The 23,964-nt window shown below is 39.4% G+C and overlaps 1 protein-coding gene across 1 annotated transcript; it reads right to left on the reverse strand.

The window, feature by feature from the left end:
• Positions 1-944: 944 nt before the first annotated feature.
• Positions 945-23,414, reverse strand: slc12a5b (solute carrier family 12 member 5b). Its single transcript, XM_026331527.1, has 26 exons — positions 23,360-23,414; positions 13,099-13,202; positions 12,866-13,006; positions 11,559-11,705; positions 10,403-10,457; positions 10,187-10,317; positions 9,218-9,465; positions 8,918-9,129; positions 8,646-8,813; positions 8,010-8,108; positions 7,808-7,865; positions 7,110-7,284; positions 6,857-6,975; positions 6,621-6,719; positions 6,092-6,211; positions 5,767-5,871; positions 4,654-4,822; positions 4,341-4,536; positions 3,576-3,745; positions 3,294-3,425; positions 3,069-3,176; positions 2,713-2,829; positions 2,195-2,400; positions 1,985-1,999; positions 1,751-1,884; positions 945-1,036 (listed from the first exon to the last, which is right to left on the reverse strand). Exons 1-26 carry the CDS (start codon positions 23,412-23,414, stop codon positions 945-947), a joined length of 3,375 nt encoding a protein of 1,124 aa, XP_026187312.1.
• Positions 23,415-23,964: the final 550 nt, after the last annotated feature.

Raw genomic sequence — 23,964 nt, forward strand, 5'->3', positions numbered from 1 at the left:
GACAATGATGCTGAAAAAATAAACAGACAAAAATTCTGCCATAAGGACAAGCTAGTGATGATACAGTTTCATGATGTTCTTGGCTGGAAGATAAATTGCAGCTTGCACATATGCTGGCTGTATAATTACAGATGTATCTACATGCTCACATTCAGCTCCCACCTGTGTCTTTTAAATACTACAGGGAAATAATGTGACTGTATTCCATGAACATGGTCATCATCCAACCTTTTCCCACTATAAATTAATGCAATTAGTAGTGTAATATTAATCATTGCATGCTTCCAACCATACAATTAAAGACAAAAAAGGCCAGGACAAAGAATAACATGATTAGCTGAATAAATACATAAATAAAATATTAATAAAAAAAAGAATAATAACAAAGAAAAAACATCCCTCTTTAACAAATAACCAGGAACAAAAGCAGAATGCCAGAATGACGAATCAATGTTGGGAGGCCTTCCATTTCATTTATTTGATTATGTATTTTATTGTATATACCTGTGTTATTATTTTATTGGTCTTTATCTATGTTTGTATTATCTATTGTTACTTAGCTGTTACAAAGGTACATACAGTCAAGACCTCTCAGTCTTTTTACAATGATTACATTTGTTGTATGTGCCCATTCATTTGTCAATAAAAATAGATTAAAAAAACAGAAAGCCTTCCATTTTCTGAAGATAAGGGAAGTTGAAGTTTTTGATATCTAATTATAAATTCTGCTGTCATCAGGTACAGGTCAAGAACAGAATATGTGACTATTGTAATTCTTCTTGTACTCTACTGGTTAGAAGGTAACAGAGACCACAGAGTCTTAGATGTTACCTTTAAACCTTCAGTATCTTAAAACAACAGATGGTGGCAGGTGATTGGACAAATTTGTTTATGATACAGCTGAAGAAGAGGGCAGTGTCCAGGTAGACACCATTAAAAGTCCTTCAGGAGTAGATGGTGATTACCTCACGACCACCTCCACGCACTAGGAGGACCCGATTTAGACCTTCAGTGAGCACCTCAAGGAACTCCATGTCTGGGACACAGCTAGTGAAGGAATGTATTTTCTTTTTACTTGATATAAAATTTTAAAGTGATATGTTCATACAACATGGTGTACAGCTGTAGTTTTAATCACTTTTAGCTTTTGATTTCAGGAAATCTTGCTCTATATCTATGGCAGCATGATATTCAATGAAATTATACATGACTCATGATACTAAAGAACTCAAAGTATCTGTTTCTTTACCTAAAACATTTGACACAGCTGACCACATGATTAAGTCTGACTCAAAGTGCCCTATTATGATTCTGTAGTCTACATGGTTGAAGTCAATTTGTTCAATTTACCAAGTAAATAATTTTTCAACTCCTCTTAAATTTAAATCTGGTGTTCTACAGGGCTCAGTTTTAGGGCTATTGTTCTTTTTAATTTATAATAATAGTATGCTTAATGTTTGTAAACTAATTTCTAATATTTTAATTGCAGGTGACATATGCAACTCTCCATTGTGAAATTTTAGTACCTCCCATTCTGTATAATATTGTAGATTCTGGTTTGTACAAATGAGTGCACAAATGCTGATTATATATAGTTTACTCCTGAAATTAATGTGTTTGGAAAGATGATATTTCAAACTGCTAGCGAACCCACAAAATCACGCTATTGTACTTTATCTTTTCATGTTGTGCAAACAAACAAATATGAGGACACAAAGCTATAAAATACAATATGTAATATATAGGATACAATTTTCATTGCCCAGTCGGTTTTTGGGTGGTCCAGGCATGTTGAGCAGGACAAGCTTTGCCTCTTTGGATTTCTTCATGATGAACTCATTGAGCCTCATTGCTGTGTGCATACGCCTCACATCGGTCTGGTTCCTGATGCAAGGAACATTAGATCATATTGCGTTTGGTTAGTTAATTAATTAGTTTGTTAGCTGCTTGGCTGTATTTTCTGCTCGTATATGTTATTACTTACAAGTTTTCCCATTCCCTGTAGCAGCATGTTTGAAGTAAAATCATAATGAGTAAATTATATGTAGTTCATGCTCTCAAAGGAAGCTGCCTGTGTTAGTGGTTAAGGTTCAAAGTTTTATTTCTCATGTGCATATCTACAATATATACAAATATACCACTGACAAAGTTCTCTTGTGTCAGAATGCAGAGCTAATCAAGACAGGTGACTCACGGTTTCATGTTGACGAGGTCTTTGGCTGCCTGGGGGGTCGCTGTTAAAAGAGTCTTCCCCTTGTCTGTAACCTTGTTATCAGTAACAGTGCCCCCTACAGGCGCAGCGGGGGTTGAGGGGCTAGTGGGGCTAGTGGGGCTGGTAGGTGAGGAGGCCTTCTTACCGTGGATCAGTTGTACCTGTTTTGGGTTGGAGACAGCCAGAGACTGAGAGGGGACACCATGACATGACATTGTGACAGGGTGGAGGAGAGAAATAAGATGCTGGTCAGTAGGTGAAACTCTAGAAGCCAGTGGCCAATGGGAAATGACTGAGGAGCCACTACGAAGAGTAAAACATTTCTGTGATAGTTGTTTTTGCCCTGCAACAAAAACAGTTGTTTCTCACATGCAGTAAAAGTAAAAACAGGATATTATGTCCAAGTCGATGTACACAGAAACATCAGGCATGCAGTGTATTGAGGACAGAGGTGCTGTAAACAAAATTATTTTTGTACTAAAAAGGTAAGTGCATCATACCTCCTCTTCTGGTTTTTCTGCCACGCTGACTCCCTCATCAATGCTGTGCTGGGAGCGCAAGGCAGATGTGTTTTTACGTCGAATGGACCCACGGGATGAATCAGTAATGCTCTGAATCTAGAGTTACACAAAAGAACAGAAACATCAGGGTCAGTTTATAATTTCTCTCTGGGATTCATTCTTTCAGATGGTGAAAACAAGTCCAGACACAAACATCATTATAAACCAATTCCCTGCTGGACAGTGCATATTTGAAGTGCAGCGTGGTAATGAAAATGTGAAAATTAATGCTTTGTTCTTTAGTTGTTTATAGTCTATAACTGATGTTTTTCCAGTAAGAAGCATTTCTGGTTTACCTCTCTCTCCATCTCATTCTTGGTCAGATGCATCTGTTTAAGAATCTGTGACCGTTGCTCCATTATCAGTGTCTTTTCGTAGGTGTAGGCTGAGATATCACTGTCATGCTTTAAAAGGAAAACACATTTACATGTAGCTATGTAGGTGCCAAGTGCTGAAACAGTGTCATACAGTATTTTGGGAAAACAAAAATCATTAGTTTGGCTTCAGATACTGTCTCTCACCATCTCCACCACTTCCACCTCAGCATCAATGCGAAGGTGATACAGGAAAGTGATGAGGTCTTTCTTCATCTGTATACTATTGTCATCCATCTGAGCTACAGTGAAAATGCGCATTTTGCACTTCCTCCACACCTGCAGCACAAACCAGAAACACTCACAGATAATAAACAATGCGCATGCACAAACTGAAAAACAATTCTATTTTACACACTGCAGTGTCCTGTTTAAGTCATATCAAAAAATGTCTCAAACATGGAGGTTTCATAACGTCTTGTTTCCCACCTTATGCTGGCGCAGGAGGAAGGGCAAAAGCATCAGCATGCCTCCATCGTGGACAATCCACCACACATCTATGTGGCCTTCAGTGAAGCGCTCGCCATTGGACGGGTAGCTGGAGATGTTCTTAGGAACCAATAAGGCCAGACTGGCTATAGTTGTCTCTCTAACAACTTCTGCAAAGGGACGGAGGAAACAGATTTGTTATGACCTATATTGACGGGCTTGGGAACAGCATTTCTTTGGTGATGATATTATCAATATCATATTCATCATCTATAAGGTCTAGACCGTGACTGATGCTGCATCACGATAAATAAATAAGAAACAAATATTTCTGATAAAGATCCAATAAAATTGGTGGTTTTGCAGTAATGATACATGTCTGCTCCATCTAGTCAAAAAAAGATGTAAAGGCAACACAGTTTCTAAGTTAGTTTTACCATGCTGCAATTTCACATTACATGTGCAAAATGAACCATATATGCTGATATTGAAACATCTATGGATAGAAAATATGGGGTGATAATATTGGCCAATGTTTTGATTAGCCAAAAATGAGGTCAAGTAATTTTGCTATTTGCTGGCTTGTTTCCCTTCAGTGCAACTACTGTCTGATGGTTCCTACCTTAAGAAGGACAAATAAGTACTAAAAATATTTGCTAATCAAAATGTTAAACATTTAAGATAGTTATAACCATCTGAGGCTTAGATCTACAACTTTTAGTCACACACGCTCCTAAAACGGCCATTATTTCAGCTGAAACTTACCGATAAAATTTCTAAATTGCTGGTGGTACTCGGGCTGTTTCCAGTTACGGGGCCAGCTGATCATCACAGTGTTGTGCTTTAGACCACCCAGCCCGCCAACCTGTATCAGGTGGGACGTACCATCACGCAGGTTAGAGGAGACAACCACCTGAGAGAAGCCCTTCACCTTCTCTGTCTCCATGGACTTGCGCAATGACTTTAGAGGCACAGGAAGAGGAAGACAGTAGTTAGTGATCACATTAAGTGTTAAAGTGTGTTGTATGTACAGCATGCATTGTGTGGTACACTGGTAGTGTGTGTGAGATTAACAGACCTGGTCTGCCCTCTGTGCCTCAGTGTGCTTGTCCAGGAAGGTTCCTTGAACTGAGGTGCCAACGATGGTCAGACCCTTCCCTGCTTTCAGCTGATTGGTCAGAGAGAGCAGACGAGGCTGCTCCACGTTCTGCTCAGCATCCACACTGACCAGAACCAGGATCTGAGGCCTGACACAAAACAAATCAGCAGGATGGTGAAAAAGTAACAGGTGAAGTAATAATAAAATAAAAGAAGCACCTCAAAATAGAAGTTTAAAAGTCAACTAAATTCACATTAAATCCTTTGTTTTCTTCTGTTTTTTATTAATTATTCTCAGAATCCTGTTCACTGAGCAGACAATCTTCACCATTTGCAGTTGTCATAAGCATTTTGCTTAGTGCAGTGTCACCAAGTTTCATGTCCGATCTCTTTACTTGCACTGTGACCCAGCCCTGGCCACTCTCACCTGTCCTGCAATAACCCTGCTTAACCTATGGCCCACCCTCCAATAATATATGTTAAAATAAAATGATTATTATTTTAATTATGATTAAAATAAGATCTTTTTTCAGAGTGCTGGCTGCTGGAGATAAGGCTTTAGGTATAGATTTCAAAACAGGATTAAAACCCCCTCCCAATTGAAGATCTATATGAGAGCGATTACAATGGTCCCTGTGCCTACACCTTCAGTGGGGGCTTGGGCCTAATTAAAAAAGAAGTTTGGATCACACTATATATGTTAAGCAAAATCAAAAGCATTTAACCAAAATGGATCTGTCCCTTTTATCTTTGAATAATTGCTCAGAACAGAAAGTGACTCCTTGTCTTATAAGAATTTATCCCCCTTGGGACAGAGATGTAAATTATAGACCACACCATGTGTTGTGGATGACTAGTTTGAGTTCATTAGCTGTGTTTGTAAGTAAGGTGGACAGACAATATTAGCAGAAAAGCTAATGTTTTTGGTTTTTTTGTTATCAATAACATTATTCCATTAACCATTAATAATATTACATTTCTCCCCTTTGGTTTCAGATGACAATTCAAGTGATTTTCTCAGTAGATTTGTACTATTAAGCTGCAGCAGACAAAAACAAAACAGACAATTTAACTGAAGTTTCAGTCAAATGACCTCCAGTTCTTGGTGTGTGGTGGTCCCTCCTCCAGCCTCATGAGAGCAAAGCGTGCAGCGCTGAGTGATATGCCACGAATCCCATCACCCCACTCCTTCTCAGCTCTGTTACACAAGACATTAATGAGTTAGCACATAATCTATCTATGTACTGTGTGCACTGTGATGTATAAATAAATTCTTATTAAAAATGTTCAATTGAAGCATGCCCCATTCATCAATGTCATACACTTAAAAAAAATATCCACTGGCAGAAAAACTTGACAAGCCCAGGTGTAAATTCAAAGTTTATTCAGCAGAACATTGAGTCCCGTGCCATACTTACCCACAGAACTCAATGTACTTGTAGATACAGGTGGCGATGCCCATGGCGACGATGGCGTAATACCAGGAACAGATGAACATCAGCGACAGGCACAGACTCATACCCAGGAAAGACAGAGCCCTGCAGTGGACAGGACGTCACATGTTTGGTATAACTGGGAATTTCTACCAGTTTCACACTGCTGGCTGCAACACAGCAATGATCACTGGCTTGTAAAAAGGAAGGATTCAGCTTCCCATGGGGATTCACACAGCAGAATCAGAAAATATAATCTCACAGGTGCCTGCTGTTGCTAAGACTAATGCTACACATTTTACCAGCCAGGGTTTGTGTCAAATACAGGAAAGTCAGTATGTCTTTCCAATGAAAGATAATAGGAAACCATTAAAAGATCTAAAATACTTTTAAAAATCAGCTCTGCACAAGCTTTACGATGAAGGAATTCATTTATCATATTCATTATTAGACGACAAGGATACAAAGAATGCGCTTTGGTGGGTAACATCTTTTGACACTTAGACAGACTCACCAGTGGTAAAACTTAAAGCGTGGCCTCCAGTTAGGAGTCCTTAGTAAAGTCTGCAGGGCACAGGCAAGATTGACAAACATGTAGCACATCAAGAAGAACCTAAAGGGCCATGGAAATAATTGAGAGAAAAAACATGGTTGAGCTAATGTAAAGCAATAAATACAAAGCTGGAATGTAAAGCAATAAACATACAGTAATAGTATAGTATTTGGGCATTAAGGTTTAGGTGTACTTACATAGAGAGGATGGGTGCTACTGAATCCAGCGAGGCAATGATGATGCCAATCTCACAGATGCTGGCTGTGAGCAGGAGGGCCCAGGTGGGCTCCCCATTGGCCTTACCATGCCCAAACACCTGCAATGACGCAAAGGGAGTCTGAACAGGAAGTACTATGCAAAAATATTTAAAAAATGTACAAATTTTTGAGTCTGACTTAGAAAGAAGTTAAACATTCTGGTGTGGTAACATCTGAATTTATGTGTACTCACTCTCAGAAATGGGATGATGCCATCTCTTGAGATGGCCTGTAGGAGACGTGGAGCTCCTGTCAGACTTTGAAGCCCAGCACCGCAGGTGGAAAAAAAGGAGCCAAATACAATAACCCATGGCGATGGCCATGCCAGTGTACCAATCACGAGGTTACCATTGACCCCTTCACCAAACCTCAAGAAAAGAGTGATGAGAAAAGATCCAAAAACTTAATAATGACACACACTGACCAAGGAAAATTGATCCTAGACAGAAAACTTCTCATTTCTATCATGCAACTGTTCATTTTAGCAGCTGACAGCTGTCACCTGCAGATGTTACCATCTGTATCTGACTCTCTGTTTCCAACTGATTTGTTTTTAAACCAAAAAGCTTTATGAATAAAATTATTTCATTTTATCTTTAGGTTTACTCTGCTAATATTTCATTTGATTGTTTTGGTTTTGGAGAAAGTAGCAAAAAACAAAACAACAACAAAAAAAAAAACTACCACCCACCCTCTTTGCTTATGAAGCATCAGTATCACTATGACTCCAATACTTCACTGTGCAAAGACAACTCAGCAGTTATTATGTCTGAATTATGATTGGACAATCACTACACAACATGAATTTTGACAAGAATTAAACATGGAGTGTCATAAAATAACACCAGGTAGTTACTCAAAATGTACATAAATCAACATAAATAGACATACTTGTCCCTTAGGACTGTTCCTTCTATACAGGCACCAAACAGCACCACACAGGACATGTCTGAGAGAAAACTGTTAAGAAATAAATGGTTGAGAATTTTGGACCCAGTCAAGATGAAAAGATACAAAATGGTCTATAAAGTCATCTTTGAGTGCTTTCTGATACTCAGAGTTTCTTTTTAATCTGCCTTGTGTCAGAGGATACAAACAGTAGATGTAGTGGTGATGGCTGCAATAGTACCAATGGGGATCGACTTCTGAGCATCACGCAGGTCTCCAGAGCGGTTGGATCCAGCCATGATGCCTGTGAGTGGATCAAGATGAAATAATCAGGACCCCTGTGCTAATACCCCTACCTGCCACCACTGGACAGGCATATGTGCTTTTGAAAGATGGTATAATTGGAAAATGATTGAAAACTTTAATAAACAATAATAATAATGAATAAATCCCACATTAAATCAGGACAGCATAATACAAATACAACTCCAGTAACTTCTCGATAATCCTGAAACCTTTGTTCAATCTGTGATGATATGGTAATAGTAAAAACAACAATTAACTTGGAATAGCCCTGGAATAGATAATTATGTGAATTTGGACTATCAAGGAGAAGGGAGCGACAGACTTTCCTAATGTAAACCCCTAATGCAAAGTAGACTTTTGTATTGCTGTACTGTATGAACAGCAAATACATCACTTCACCTACAACAAAACAAAACAAAATGTTTTGCTGCTGAGCGTAACAGTAACAAAACATAACAAAATAATGGGGAAAACTATTTTGTAATATATAAATGCAATTTTTAGAGTTGGTTCAAGTGGCCTGTCAGGTGCTAACCTGTGACAGAAGGGAAGTATATCCCCACCAGCAGGGTGAAGAAGCTTGTGATGTCAGCCAGGACATAACGGTTGGTGCTGGATGTGGGACTGTCTGGATCCACATTTGATGCAAGACCACGTTTCTCCAAGATCATCCCTTTTTCCAGGTAGTTTCCAAACAGGTTCTCTGAACAACAGAGGGACATTTACAGTGAGCCTGAGTGATTACTTTGTCAGTCTATAGAAGGTGATAGAAGGTATTGTCATTTACACTGACGAGGCACCTCCTACCTGCCAGGATGCCACTAGTGACACCTGGAATGCCCTGTATCTCTGTAATGTTGTTGTTGATGAAGTATTCATCACAGGTGGCATTGAGGAAGTCAGAATCGCAGAAGGATCTCCACAATGTGGTGGTGACAGTTTCATTGTCTATTTCAATGACCTTTGCACAGACATCATATGCTTTAGACACAAGAGTTCGATTCCCCAGGAGGCAGACGCTGCAAAGAAATGTCATCAAAAGCATCGTCACACACTTGGATTTGACATCACTGGAGACTTTGACCAGTGGCTGAACGGGTCACTTACGGGAAGACTGGGGGATCAATGGCAGTCTTGATGACTCCAGCGTAAACAGCCAAGATGGAAAGGATGACACAAGCCAGGAAGACCAGCGCCAACTTGTTGACATATTTGACTCCCACAAACACTACCACTGCCATCAAGCTCAGTACGATGGTGCCGTACACCCGCATGTTGTTGAGGAGAGCAGCCTCTGCCTCTGGCCCCTCCAGGCCATCAAGCTTGAATATGGCTGCCTGAGGAACTATATAAATCTGAAAGAATATGGTAGAGAAGAGCAAAAAATAATCAAAATTTTAACTACCTGCAGTTAGCAGCTCACATGACTGAACCTTAATGTAGATTTTTTGAGACCATGCCTGGCACATATCTATATAGCATGTTTTACTAGTTTTGAGAGAAGGTGGGGGTGAGACTTTCCAGTACTGTAGAGAGGTCGTTCAAAGAAAGACAATCTCTTTTGTCAAAGCTGGAGAGAAGCCCCATGCATTCTCACACACAACATATGGCAGCAGGATCACCTGGGTGAGGGTGTCTGATGTAGACTCGATATACCTGATGACCCCAGGATATATCACTGATGATACATCCCAGTGCATTCCAGGCGATGTTTCTGTATAGCTGACGCACAGTTGGTCAGCTCGTAGTCTCTGACTGAAGTTACCTGTATTTACAGTCCAGTTGTACACAGTCACCCTAACACAGGGGAACCTGAAGTATCTATTCACATTTAGCAACTCTGTTTTTACCTAATGCTAAAAATTTAGTCCACTGTTCCAGTTAAAAAATCCATTGTACATTTAGTGTGGTTTGCTTTGTTGAGCAGGTCTTTCTAAAAACAAGTAATCATCCTAAATGATCATAATATTATTGTCTGTTGGATCTGATATGTCCGCAGTGAAAGAGGCCTACAGAGAACAGGGCAGCATGCAAAGCAATAAACATTTGAGATATGTGATAATTAAAGCTGCTTACCAGCAGAATTTCAATGCAGCCGAGAATGTACATAGCACCTGCAAAAGTGGTGCCTAAGTAGAAGCAGATCCCAACAGCTCCACCAAACTCGGGCCCCAGCGAGCGAGAGATCATGTAATATGAACCTCCAGCTGAGAGTAACAGACACACAGAGGAGTCAGTGCACCATCCTGTCCCACACCAACACACTAGTACATCTCCCAAATATCCACTCACCTGGTACAACTCCATTTGTTGCAATGGCACTCATGGAGATAGCTGTCAGCATGGTCTGAAAAGAGCAACATAAAACAGAAAAGGGTTACAGGACTTCGACAGGGTGCAGGTGGACATGTCACATTGCTGTAAATCTGGCTGACAGTGAGGTCTTGATAAACTCGGCAGAGAAAAGACATCCAGCAGCACCAGAATCTGACACATCTGACACATTAATTGTTCATCAAAGGAATGACTGAGGCTCAATCAGCACATACTGTCTGTGATACTATGTACTATAACCAGAGTTGGAAAAGAACTGATTTATCAACTACTACTGCTACTATACAACGCAATTTCTGTGTATCTGTACACTCTCTGAGTATTTCATTTTGTGACACTGTTCAGAGGGAACTATTTTTAGCCATGCTGTGGGTTGGTTTTAGTCCAAACTGAAATCTCTCAACAACTACTGGATCATCATGATATTTTCTAGAAGTTGAATCCCACAGACTTTGGTGCTCCCCTGGTTTGTCATCTAGCACCATCATTAGGTCAAATCTGTAGTCTGTCTGGTTTATGAACGAACCTTATAACATTCTCATCTCAAACTTAAGGTATGTTATGAATTTCATTTCTCAAGCCTTGTTATTGATTGAGCAGCATATGGCAAAGTCCAACACAGGAGAAATGGTGGTGGTGGTGGTGGGATGTTAGTGGGTTTATTGGCACACAACCTTAAACCAGGATTTACTGTCACCTTCAGCATCTGTGCAATGCAAATTATAATTATACAGGCTGTGGTTTAATCACACTCTCCACTAAATGGGTATGTGCGTGCTTAGGAACCACTTTAGATATAATCTTCTGAATGGATATTTACAGTTCTATCATATGGCATTACATTTAACCAGCATATTTTAATCTAACATCTGTTAGATTTTTTTGGTGGACAGAGGTCATCTATCCATCCATCCTATCGATCCATCCATTATCTATACCAGTCATATCATTCCTATTTAGGCTCACAGGGATCCGCTGAAGCCTATTCCAGTTTAATTCAGGCAAAAGGCAGGAGTACACCCTGAACAGGTCTCCAGTCCATTGCAGGGCAGAAAGGTGTCGTCATGTTACACAGCAAATATATGATAGCAGGGACATTTGCAGTTTTACTCACCGTGGAGCAACACATGAAAACAATTATGAAGGAGCCACAGACACCTCCAATCCCAACCATCCAGGTCATCCGCAAAAAGAGGATCACCCCAAAAATGTTCTGGATACATGGTAAGTACACTCCCATTAGAGTGCCTAACTGTGGTGCCTGGAAAATACAAAATAAAACATCAAACATCAAAAAATGATGAATCAGGTTTTTGGTGTCTTGGTTTTCTAACTTATCTTACTTTCTATGTGCATGTCAATGGATTAAAATACTTTCTCAGTCATTGTGTCCTTAAATCCATTTTGCCTTTTAAATTCATGCATTCCAACTATTTTATTATAAAAAAGGGGCTTATTTTTTTCAAACAAGAATAAGCCAGAGTTTCAAAGATGGTAATCCTGTTGAGAAGAGGAGAACAAGCTCTTTGATCACTTGAAATGATAATCTGTCTGCAGTGAGAAGATAAAGGTTTATTTTCCTTTATCATCATTCCTCCTGTCAAAACTGTTTGTAGCTTTTACTTTGAGGCAGTGGAGCAATAAATCAAACCATGACTTTTAATGGCAGCAACAGATTTTCATCAAGAAGCATGTAAGAATTGTGTAATGCCCATTTTTACACTTTGAGTAATTCATTAACTCCTCTATCTGGTGATAGTTTTCACAAGGAAGTAGAGCACAGAAATTTTGCTAATTTCTTTGTCTCAATATCAAAGTGATCCAATAAAAGTGGTGCTATAAAAATACCGTGAAACAATATAATTTGTCAGCTGAATTCCTCGCTTGGCCTCTGACTAGTTGGGAGTCTTCATTTAAATTCTGCAGAGCACTACATGAGAAGCTGTGCGGTGGGTGGGAAAAATGTACTAACAGCTAAAGTCACTATTTGTGTTTGAACGTTGGTAAGAGTGAGCTCAGTGACACTGTGACATTACACTGACTCTTACTCTGTGTCTTGTGACAAGCTCCTGTGGCTTTGTCTTTCACTGTGGACTTAATCCTTCAATGGTTGCAAAGGTTTCTTTGATGTACAGATATGGAATGTGGGTATGCTGTTGCTTTCCATGATTTCCCTGCTTTATTGCCTTGCACTTGTTTTTATTTCCTTCATCTTCTATCTTATCTGGTTTTACAATAACCTTGGGTACAACTTCTCAGGCTGTAGACTCTTGTGTAAAAAATCATGATTGTTGCAACTGTTGCACACTTTGTAATGTTTAACATGGATAATTAACTGTAGTGTCTTGCAATTAGAAATCCTCCTCCTTCATAAAATTAGGTTACATAATGCCTGGGGGTGAAAAGGTCACTGCACTTAACCTTCACAGGTTTTTTGGATGGTCGTGCCCCCTCCTCATTGTTCTCGGCCTCTTCGTGCTCTTTGCTGCCTGTCGGCAGGTTGGAGTAATTGGCCAGACTGCTGAGCAGAGATGAGACCATTGGACTGGTATCCATCTCCTCCTGCAGAGCACAATGACACAATGTCTCAATAATAATGATAAGATTTTCTTAATAAAGTATCAACTCGATGACAGCAGTGAAACTGTCCTCACCTCAAACAGAGCCATGTTCTTGCCATCATAATGCTGGCTCTTCTCCACATCACTGGCTGTGCGGCTGTTAATGAAAGGGCTGTTCTCTTTGGGGTTCCCCTCACCTGAAACACAGAAACAGCAGTGAGCAGCATTAGAACTCACTCTCCACAGCACATTCAAAGAATGCAGTGAAGAATTTGATATAACATTGTGTTGAAAAGAAAATGCAGTCTTGATTTGTTCACAGGAAAAGACTGTCCTGTTGCAGGTGACTAGTCAAGAGAATAAACGTTTCTCTCAATTCCCTCAATTTTGCATTGATGTGTACATTCTGGGCCCACATTCCTTCTTGCTCTTTGCATTACTGTACTTCTAAAGTAGCAAGTGCAAAATCTGAAAAATCCTGTAGGCTCCTTCATGCAGGACAATGAGAGACTAGTTTCAGCTTGTATCCTGGAGCAGAACGGTATTTGAAAGCTGAGCAGCTCCTGGTTACTCAAACCAACATGACCAAGCTGCTGCAGTATTATACACTAATCTTTTAAGCAAAGAGGAGATCCAAATGGCAGCCAAACTGTTCTCACACTGCACATAAGCTTTTGACAAGACACACTGGCTGTCAAATTGGATTAGAAAGCATTTGTTTTACTATGTCATTTTGAGTGTACATGAAGGATTAGAGCATTTTGTCCGACTTGAAACACTCTGTACCTCTTTCCTCTGGACTGGAAATTATTTAATACGAATCTTTTTCTAAAAACAAAAACTTTAATATTAGCTCAGCTGCAGCAGAGGAATATATATATATATATATATATAAATTTTACCTGTTGTGATGAGACCATTCAGCTCACCATTTGTAACATATAGACCTGGAGCAGATCTTTTATTTCTACTTTTAGTTTAGATTATATTGAAGTCACCCACCTGAGTAGTCTGTAATCCACCACAGGGTTTAAATCTGCATTTAAAGCTCATTTCAGCTCTTGGCTTAGAGTAAAATCAGCTTTTAAAAAATTATGATTTAACCATGTTTTACTAAATGCCTTTGTGTGTTTGTGTGTGTGTGTGGACTTCTTTCTAAATGCAAAAGTAATAGGTGTTTGTGACATAATAGGTGTTTGTGTGGTATAAGTTGTGTGTATTTCTTCCTCTGCTGTCTTATTTAATGTCTGTTTCAGCTGATAAAATTTAAGTTACCATCTTCACATGCAAACATTCAAACTTCATGCAATTGAAAATGCCTCATCGTAAAGAAAACGTACCAAGCTGTGTTCTGTCTCCTGACCCCTGAGTAAATAAGCAGTGATGCATCCTTGCTAGTGGCCCTGTTATAACCCAATGTTCACTAAACGCCTAGTGATTTCACCCTTTCTTAGTAGTTAGCATGAGGAATACACAATACAACCTGATGTCATTCATGCATTAAATGAATTAATGCAAGCATTATGTAAGCATGTGCTTTATATATGGATGGATTATTGAATAGAACAATCAGACACAGGCCTAAGGCCCTGAAAAATGTCACTGGACAACACAAAACAACTATGATGAGATGGAGCGAAACCAGATGACCTCAGTGATATCAAAACAAGTTAAAAAACAACCATGTCTTAAGAATTTGTAAGTGTTGCAATAGGTGTCTATTCAACATTTTCACCACTGTGCAGTTACAGAATTCAAGAAAGACATGGCTTGTTTTTGCTGTCTTGCTGCACAGCGGTAATCCTGCATCTCAGCTGAATTTACTTCTGAAGTCCATTAAACTCAAAACTCCTTTGATTCCTCAGTGTACAAACACATGAAGACATCTTTAATGTAAAGACCACCAAATTTCTAAACTCTTCTTTTTCTGAAGTTTTGGAAATGATCTTTTTTTCCCATAGACATGAATTGTTGTTGCTACTATTCTTTTTGCTACCAATTGTTACAAGTACCTCTAATACAAGGTGAGGACCAGTTATCACAATTATACTGATGGCAAACAACTGTTTATTTACCTTTGATATGTCTGATGAAATCAAATGACAGACAATAATTTTGACTTTTGACTGCACAACACAGAAGTATCATCAGTCAGGAGATTAATGAGTGTTGAAAGTGACCTATATACAACAAATACATTTCTGCAACAGGGCAACACTGAGAGGTTCACAGGGTGTGAGGGGTACAGGGTGTAAAAACCTCTAGAACCTGAACTGACTTGTAAAGTGGTCATGTAGCGCTACAGCTACCTAACATATATATATATAATATATATTGCTGGACTCGCTTTCAACTAATAAAGTTGCTAATGAGTTGTTTTTGATTCACCCATTATGAAAAATAACATTTCTTCATTATGCTGGTTGAAAACATATTCCAGTTGGAGCTACTATATGTTTACTACTAAACATTTTCTGTTATATATACATACGATTTCTAGTGAGACATGGTCGACCCATCGCATCTGACCCATATTCGTCATGTCCACAGCAAATTACTGCCCCAGGATGAGCTTTTGTATTCTTTTGTTTGTATGCACACACAAAAACACACATGCACAGAACAAGCAAAATGACTCTAAAACCCCAAATTACATTAAATTTCTGCCCACTCCTTCGTCTGTGTGGGATGGGTAGAAAGCAATCAAGTTTATTGAATTCATTCTTAATGAAATGACACTATAATCTGTAAGTAAATACTCTAAGTTCAGCCTTTTTTGTGGATCAACCCCTCATTGTTTTTAATATTAATATTTCTCAACTAATTGTGACTTGAAATATAGACTAGTCTTTTCAAAGATTACCTTTTATGTCCTAATTGGTGTAAATGTTAAAATAGGCATTAGGACACATTACCACCTTCATAATAAACTGTACCCCAATATGTGCAGGTTTATGAAATGCTTTTCTCAGGCACTTTGGCATGTAGTATAAAAAAGTCAATATATAATCAACAACAAGCTTAGCTCCTAGAAGTAGCTTTAATATAGAACTAATTTGCTTGAGCAAATGTGTTTAAAATGGAACATAATGTGAACTAGATTGTGTTTTCTATTACCATAATGAGGTAAAATTGTTATTTGACATTTCTGGCATTTCACAAACATGTTGTTACTAAAAGTATAAGTAAACATAAATAGAAAAGAAAAGAAATCCCCAAATTGCTGCTATTTTATGAACAGCTTTGTGGACTGTTTAGGTTAGTCTGACAATACTAAATAATCATCAAATAATACAAGAAAATATAAAAATTAATGGTTAATTACACAGAGAGAAGGAATGACCTCAGAGTTATCGTGCTTATGCTCTAACCACCATCAGTAATGCAGTCTAGCATAGTCAGTACTTGAGGGGAAGGGACATTGAAGTTATTAAACTAAGGATTTCAAATTATAATTACAAAGTGTATCCCCAGAATGTTGCAATGGGGCTTACAGAGTTTATTAGCAGGAACTTGGTTCTGGTTCTATTATTAAACTATGACATTTCTGGACTGTGAGGTTACAGATTCTGAGGGGTAATTAGTCCCAAAATGATACAGCCAATATAATGCCCCCAACGTGCCCTTTTTTCCAATAACACAGCTGGCCCTGAAGACATTTCCTGATAATTTTGGAAATCACTAACAGATAATCATCCCTCTTTTAGCCTCAAGACAGACAGCCATGACTTATTTATAAGAAATAATCTTCTCAGAAAGATGAAGATCTGAACATGCTTATATAGCAGGCAGCACTGTGACTAAGACATGACCGCAGCATGCAGATGAAAGGTAGTGGTTGATACAGATTTGTATCCTTGATGTGACATGGCTATTACAAAATGGACAGTTTATACCAGCTTTTAAAAGCTTAATAGGACGCAGGCTCAAGGGGATTATCCCGCAGCTGCTGGAGGCCACAGAGACAGGCAGCAATTAACTTCTGTATGAGAGAACTGCACCAATCAGGTTCACGGCAGCCTCACAGTTACATTACCCACACACATACCTCATTCATTTTCACCTTGTCTGCTGTAACTGAGGAATTAAAGCTAATTCCATGGAGTAATTTATTTAATTAACTCTTTAACTGGTACTCTCTTTCATTGTGTCGCATACAGACTGTTGCCTCCTGTTTCTCAGACTCAAGTCAACAGAGAGTGACAATGAAATGTGTTGCTTTCTGCCAAAAATGGACTGAAATGTTAAATTTTCCATCAAAAACAGACGACAGGACTAAATATGGAGGTAGGGAATGATGTTGCATGTTTCCACCACAGGGGGCAACGAGTTTGCAAAAAATGCTATGAAGTGTCTTTTTTACAATAGTGTGCAGCTCTCCCCTCCTGCTATGTTGTAAGGCTCCCAGTACACCAACGGACTCCACTCATACTCAAATTATTCACAGTCCTGACTCGTGCTTTAAATTCTAATGCTCTGCCTGGCACTCAGATTTCTGATAGATGAATAGGTTTAGAGTTAGCAAACACTTTTCATCCTCTCAGCTTAAATTTGTAATCACTTTGCTGTCAATTTTCATTTAACGCTATCATCAAGGCAAAATTGACAACTTGTGTTAAGTTGTGGTAGCAGTAGTGGTCATAGTAGTAGTAGTAGTAGTAGTAGTAGTGGTAGTAGTAGTGGTAGTACTGGTGGTGGTAATATAAGTAGAATCAGGTGATATTAAAACACTGATCTTTTCCAGTCATGATTTTTTTGTTAAGCAGATGGCTTCATGCTGTTTAACTAGTATGTCCTCAAATTCTTGCAGGATGAAGGCACCATTTAGGAGGCTATCGTGTCTTTCTTCCCACCAATATTTCAGGTTTTCCAGCAGAAAACACTTTATTTTGTACTCCGCTGTTTTCCAGATGTAGATCTTGGAGAGTGAGAGGATGCCTGAGGAATGGAGAAGTGTACTGGTGCCCATCTTTAAGAACAAGGGAGACGTGCAGAGTTGTGGAAACTACAGAGGAATAAAGCTGATGAGTCACATAATGAAGTTATGGGAAAGAGTAGTGGAGGCTAGGCTGAGGTCAGAAGTGAGCATTTGTGAGCAGCAGTATGGTTTCATGCCAAGAAAGAGAACCACAGATGCAACATTTGCTTTGAGAATGCTGATGGAGAAGTACAGAGAAGGCCAGAAGGAGCTGCATTGTGTCTTTGTAGATTTGGAAAAAGCGTATGACAGGGTGCTGAGAGAAGAGCTGTGGTTTTGTATGAGGAAGTCTGGAGTGGCAGAGAAGTATGTTTGAGTGGTGCAGGACATGTATGAGAGCTGTAAGACAGTGGTGAGGTGTGCTGTAGGGGTGACAGAGGAGTTCAAGGTGGAGGTGGGACTGTACCAAGGATCGGCTTTGAGCCCCTTCTTGTTTGCTGTGGTGATGGACAGGCTGACAGATGAGGTTAGACAGGAATCTCAGGAGAGTGTGGAAAAGAAGTGAAGAGACGTGTGCAAGCAGGTTGGAATGGGTGGAGGAAAGTGTCAGGTGTGATGTGTGACAAAAGAGTGTCAGCAAGAATGAAAGGAAAGGTGGACAAGACAGTGGGGAGACCAGCAATGTTGAGACCAGCAATTACTGGAGGACATCCTCATGTCCTCCAGTAATGGAGGACATGAGGATAGTTGGTGTGGGTGAAGAGGATACAGAGGATAGGGTTAAATGGAGGCAGATGATTCGCTGTGGCGACCCCTGAAGGGAGCAACTGAAAGGAAAAGAAGACTGTGTTCCAGATGTGCTGCACATGTCAAAATTGCTCACCATCTTATTTACTGGACGTTATACAAGTCAGGTAATCTGGAGGGAATTCAAATCAGATGGGGCTTTTCCAGATGTGAAGGTTTTTTGTGTTTTTCGCTGTGAAATCAATTTACACTTCTGCTAACACATCCGAGTACATTTGCCAAAGAGAATAGCACTCAGTTAATACTTTCATTCCCAGCAGCTAACGAGACCACCCTGTTCCTGTTTGTTTATATGTCTGTAAGCCAGCAGACATCTGGCTGTAGTGCAACGATGAAATGTAGATGCTCTCAATACAAGACTAACAAAACTCAACATTTGCACATGTACATGCAGACAGTGTAAATACAGATGGAAAGCCTGTGCACAGCAAAAGATATTCTCTCAACTAAGCAACCACAAGATGTCATGATGATACAAACAGCTGCACAGTCAGGCCTGCAATAATGAGCTGTAACTGTAAGACACACCAGATTATACCACAGTATTTCCTGTATAACACTGATATAGTATCACTTGTTATTTAGTGAACTTAAGATGTGCTAGCAGGGAGATCTTTGTGCTAAATTAAGTTAGCTGGCTGTACATGTAGGTACTGTACACATTAATGTAAAAGTGTGATTAATCTTCTCACGCTTGGCAAGAAAACTAAAGATAACATGTACTGTAGGTCTCATGTTCCTTTAAACCTGAAATAATTTTTTTGGTGTCTTTGAAAAATAGAAAACAAGTTGTAGCACTTTGACACTGCGTGTTAGCTCATGCAGTGGTTACAGAGGAACGCTATCATTCAGTGTTTCCTAACCACCTGTAGAATGTAGTTCTGTCCACTACATTACACTGGGTTACAGCTGTACCTCAGTATACCTCAAATGACACAACAGCTTTTAACAGCACTAGGGACTGAACAGACTAAAAAAAGTGAAACTATTTAAGTACACTAGTGACAGACAATCTGTCACAGGAAACGCTGATTCTCTGTCTCCGCCACAGACAGGCTGATGTGACTGGACTGCTGTGTGTGAGCTGTTGGAGAGAAAGTGATGAAGAAGAAAGGATTAGGCTGCACTGTATTTCATAATCTCCAATCTAAGAAGACTGAGTGGGAGAGATGAGAGGGAGGATTAGAGGGGAGCTCTATCACCATTCCCCCTTCTCTTCCTCCATTTCAGTCATTCTGCTTCTGGACCTCAAAGTGTCAGCCTCTGCAATATGATCATATTCACAGTCAGTCCAAAGAGCCTTAGGAAGCACTATGATACAATGGTAATGGGTGATTTTTTTGTCCTCTATATTCAGTGATACTGGCACAGGCAATAAATCATCAGCTGTTTTAGGAGGATCATGCCTCGTCTTTTGATAATGTGTCAGGTGATCCTTCGCTCTCAGTGAAATTACTGTGGTAGACACACCACATTCATTTGTGGGCAATCAGACAAATTGATTCATATTTAAACAGCAGTGGATGAACCAACAGCATCTGGCAAGCAGATTAAAACCTTCTCAGCAGGCTGCAGTTGTGTTAAAGGGTGGGAGGTGTATTCATATCTGGCTAGCTTTAACAAAATCATTTGTTGAGAAATGCCTTTTGGCTCTTTTGCTCAGATTTTTAATGAGACGATTATCACCACTCTCATATCCACCTGTGAAACAAGAAGCTACAGCCTAGGAGAAAGTACAGTTATCATAGGATAAAGACTGGACATATCGCCACTCCAGCACAGGACTGACACATAGAGACAGACAAACACCTACTGGCCATTTAGAGTGACTGATTACCCTGAACCCAAACTGCATGTCTTTGGACTGTGAGAAGAAGCTAGAGTACCTGAAAGAAACCCACAGAGACACGGGGAGAACATGCTCCACACAGAACGTCCCTCAAACCTTCTTGCTTTGAGGCGACAGTACTTATCACCACTCCACCAGTCCACCCTAAAATCATATCATCAGTAAATCAAGATATTTTCCAAAATGTTGGCACAACATGTCCTAATGACTTAGATGTGCCTGCAGTTTTTCTACCAACAGGCAGGTTGACATTTTCAATTGTCTCATCTCATCATCTGTTGAAGAGACTTTCATGAAATCAGAGGATGAAGTCTAGCACTCTCATCAGGTCAAATACTTTGGTTTATAACTTGGAAAACTAGTGAGTATAACGTCTTTTTCTGAATATATTTTTCCATCTGTCAGCTCCAGTTTTATTTTTTAAAAAATTCACCTCTGCTCCAACATTAGCCAACCAAACTATCATTATGTGATTTTGACATTGACATGACCTTTGTTTATCTCTTGCATCAGCTGCTCCAGATGATGCCAACAGTATTTTATGGCTACAGCTGGTTATTAACCCTTTCAAGCTTGACTATATTTTATTGGATGTTTGTCAAAATTTGTAATTCAGAACTTACTGTGGGCCACAACTCACTAATAAATAATACATGTTTTATCAACATGTATTATCACTCTGAACTATGGTTTCAAATGACATCTTTACTATAGCTGTACTTCATTTCTTGTCACTTGCCTGACATACAGTGTATGCTCTTATCTACCATGACTTAATATTGGCCAATATATCAGCATGGACAGACTCTAGATTCCTAAAGCTTACATTACATATGACTCCTCTTACATATACATGTATATATAATATATATATTATTTTATAAGTATTTTCAACACAAAACAAAATGAATTCAAAATGTCTTCAGGAGAAATTCTAACCACCTATGACAACTCCTTTTTTCTACATCACAATCACTCCTGCTCGGCTTATTTATTCACACTCTCTCCATGTTTTTTTCCCCAGAGTGCAATGCACATCCTCCAGAGATTATTTCTATAATATTTCTATCCATATGTGGGGGCAGTTTGGCCAGTCTTTAGTATAGTCTTGTTCTGTGTGTTCTGTTTATAGTGTGGTCACACTTCAGTGTGCCTGTACTTGCACCCTGAATGCCACCTCATTATTTACCCTGGTGGTGTGATGGTGTAGCTCAGATCATGACCTTTAAAAAGCAGAAGGTCATAGTCTCTCTGTTGTGTGGTCTAATACACACAAGTCTTTGAAATTCCAAGTGTATACAGTTTCTGCCTCATGTAAACATGAAGTGTAGTTTATGTTGTAGCTTTTAAAGCTTAAATACTAAATCCTCACCAGGACTGGTTGCTTTTATTCATTTTCCTACATCTGGATGAAAAAGAAAAAGACATTTGAATTAAATGCAGAAGTTTTAGGTGTCCCAGATACAGTAAAGTTCAGTGTTGTTTGATGAGCTCTTTCCTTCAGCCTAAAGACATAATTTATGTGTTACCACAACTAAAAAATTGTGCCACAGTGTAATGCACAAAAAGAGTTCCACTAAGTTCAGGGTTACAGCAACACAAAATGCTTCCTCTGGAATATTTGTAGTAGGTAAAGCAGGTTTTTTGTTTTTCCACTCAAAAGGTACAATCAACAGAGGAAATTTAGGCAAAAAACAAATGATATAATAAATGATAAAATTTATAATGACTGAATTCCATTTAGCTTCTTCAGTTTCAGTGGGGCCTGCATTGGATATGCTGCATTATTACAAAGAAGCATCATTCTGTTAGGAAAAATCTACTGCGGAAAAGGCAACACAAGCCAAAGCCAGGCAAGATAACTGTTTACAATAAAATACTGTAAGCGTCTTTTTAAAGAGATAAGGTCAAATGCAAGCATATAGCAGCAATATTTCTGTGATGCAAATACAGAGATCAATGTGTATGACAAGTGTCAAAATATACAGGAAATCACCAACACACTATATAACTTAGGTCAGAATTCTCATTACACATTTGATGCAGACACGAGCTCAAAGCTCATTGGAGTTGGAAGAATAACTTGTATTAGTAAATAACTGAAACTGCATCACAATTCTGGTGGATTTTTCTCTGTTGAGTCTGTGTTTACAGATGCAAACTGTAAGATATAACAATTAAATTGTTGCTCAACATTTTTTTTAACAATTAGTTGAGACTTGAATGAGCTGGAGAATGAAGATCTGCACAGTCTGCACTCATTCTGCTTTAAACCTTTTTGTAGAGTGCAAAAAGTGTGACATGAACCTCTGGTGGACCACGTCTGAAACACACAACACCACTTATTTTGAAAAACCAGCAGTGGCACAGACAGAAAAGTCTGAACTGGTCGAGCAGGGGCAGACGGATATCTGTCTTGGACTGGAGCACATCCACTTACAACATTTCCTTTCTCTCAACATTTTGAACACGAAGTCCTGACTAATCCTCTTTTCAGTCACACTCAAACATGAAACCAGAGCTGAAAGAGTATTCAGGTCCATGAGTTTCCTCTGTGTAACTCTGTCTTAGATCTTCACACCATCAAAGCATAAGTAATGACTAACATTGACTCTCCATTTCCCTGAAATTACACAGTCTTGTTCCCAATAAATGTTCCCCTAACTCACACATTCAGCACCCAAGCTGACACTCGCACACATACGCAAACTGATGCACCCACGTCCACATACCACGCACACTGACACACTCATCAGTCTGTGGCAGGTTTCGTCACTCACCCTGACTGTTGGGTCCCCCCTCTCCCTCCTCACAGTCCGTCAAGTTGTTCAGCATCCTTTCACCTCCTCGGGCTGTGCACTCCAAGCACGACTACTGATCGGGCTGCTGAGAACAAAAAAAAAAAGAAAACCGATCCAATGGCAAATATGTGTTTTCCTTCTGCTTGTCACTATCTTTTTTCTTTTGCTTCTGGCAGCACAGTTATTCCATCCTCTCTTTCACTTGTATGATTCCCTCTGTCTCTCTCCAGGAGGAGGATGGAGAGACTGAGGGCAGCTGTGGGGGAGAGTTGATGATGGAGCTTGGTGTCACTTGCATGCACGCTCTCGGCCTCTGTGCGCCACTCCCGCCCCCCAGTTAGTTTAAGCCTGATGACTACATTCATCATGTATTCAGAAGGTATTATCCCTCTCTCACTCTTTCTCTCTCTTATGCATGTTCATCATCATCCATCCCATCAAGAGAGAAGGATGGATGGCGAGGGATTCAGAAACAGAGGGGACGCACGTGACATGACAAAATATTGCCCCGCGAGATTAAACATCTCCTTTTATGTTCTTTTCAGATGGAAGACAAGATTCAGTTTCATAACTGTGTTCATCTC

The sequence above is a fragment of the Mastacembelus armatus genome, chromosome 7, assembly GCF_900324485.2.
Source record: "Mastacembelus armatus chromosome 7, fMasArm1.2, whole genome shotgun sequence".
NCBI classification, from domain to species: domain Eukaryota; kingdom Metazoa; phylum Chordata; class Actinopteri; order Synbranchiformes; family Mastacembelidae; genus Mastacembelus; species Mastacembelus armatus.

Excerpts from the sequence above, each read along its gene's own strand:
- slc12a5b (XM_026331527.1), bottom strand. The coding sequence starts at position 23,414 with ATGCTGAACAACTTGACGGACTGTGAGGAGGGAGAGGGGGGACCCAAC. Across the intron at positions 13,007-13,098 it reads AGAACATGGCTCTGTTTGAG|GAGGAGATGGATACCAGTCC; the intron begins GTGAGGACAGTT and ends TGTGCTCTGCAG. Across the intron at positions 8,109-8,645 it reads ATACTTCCCTTCTGTCACAG|GCATCATGGCTGGATCCAAC; the intron begins GTTAGCACCTGA and ends ATCCACTCACAG.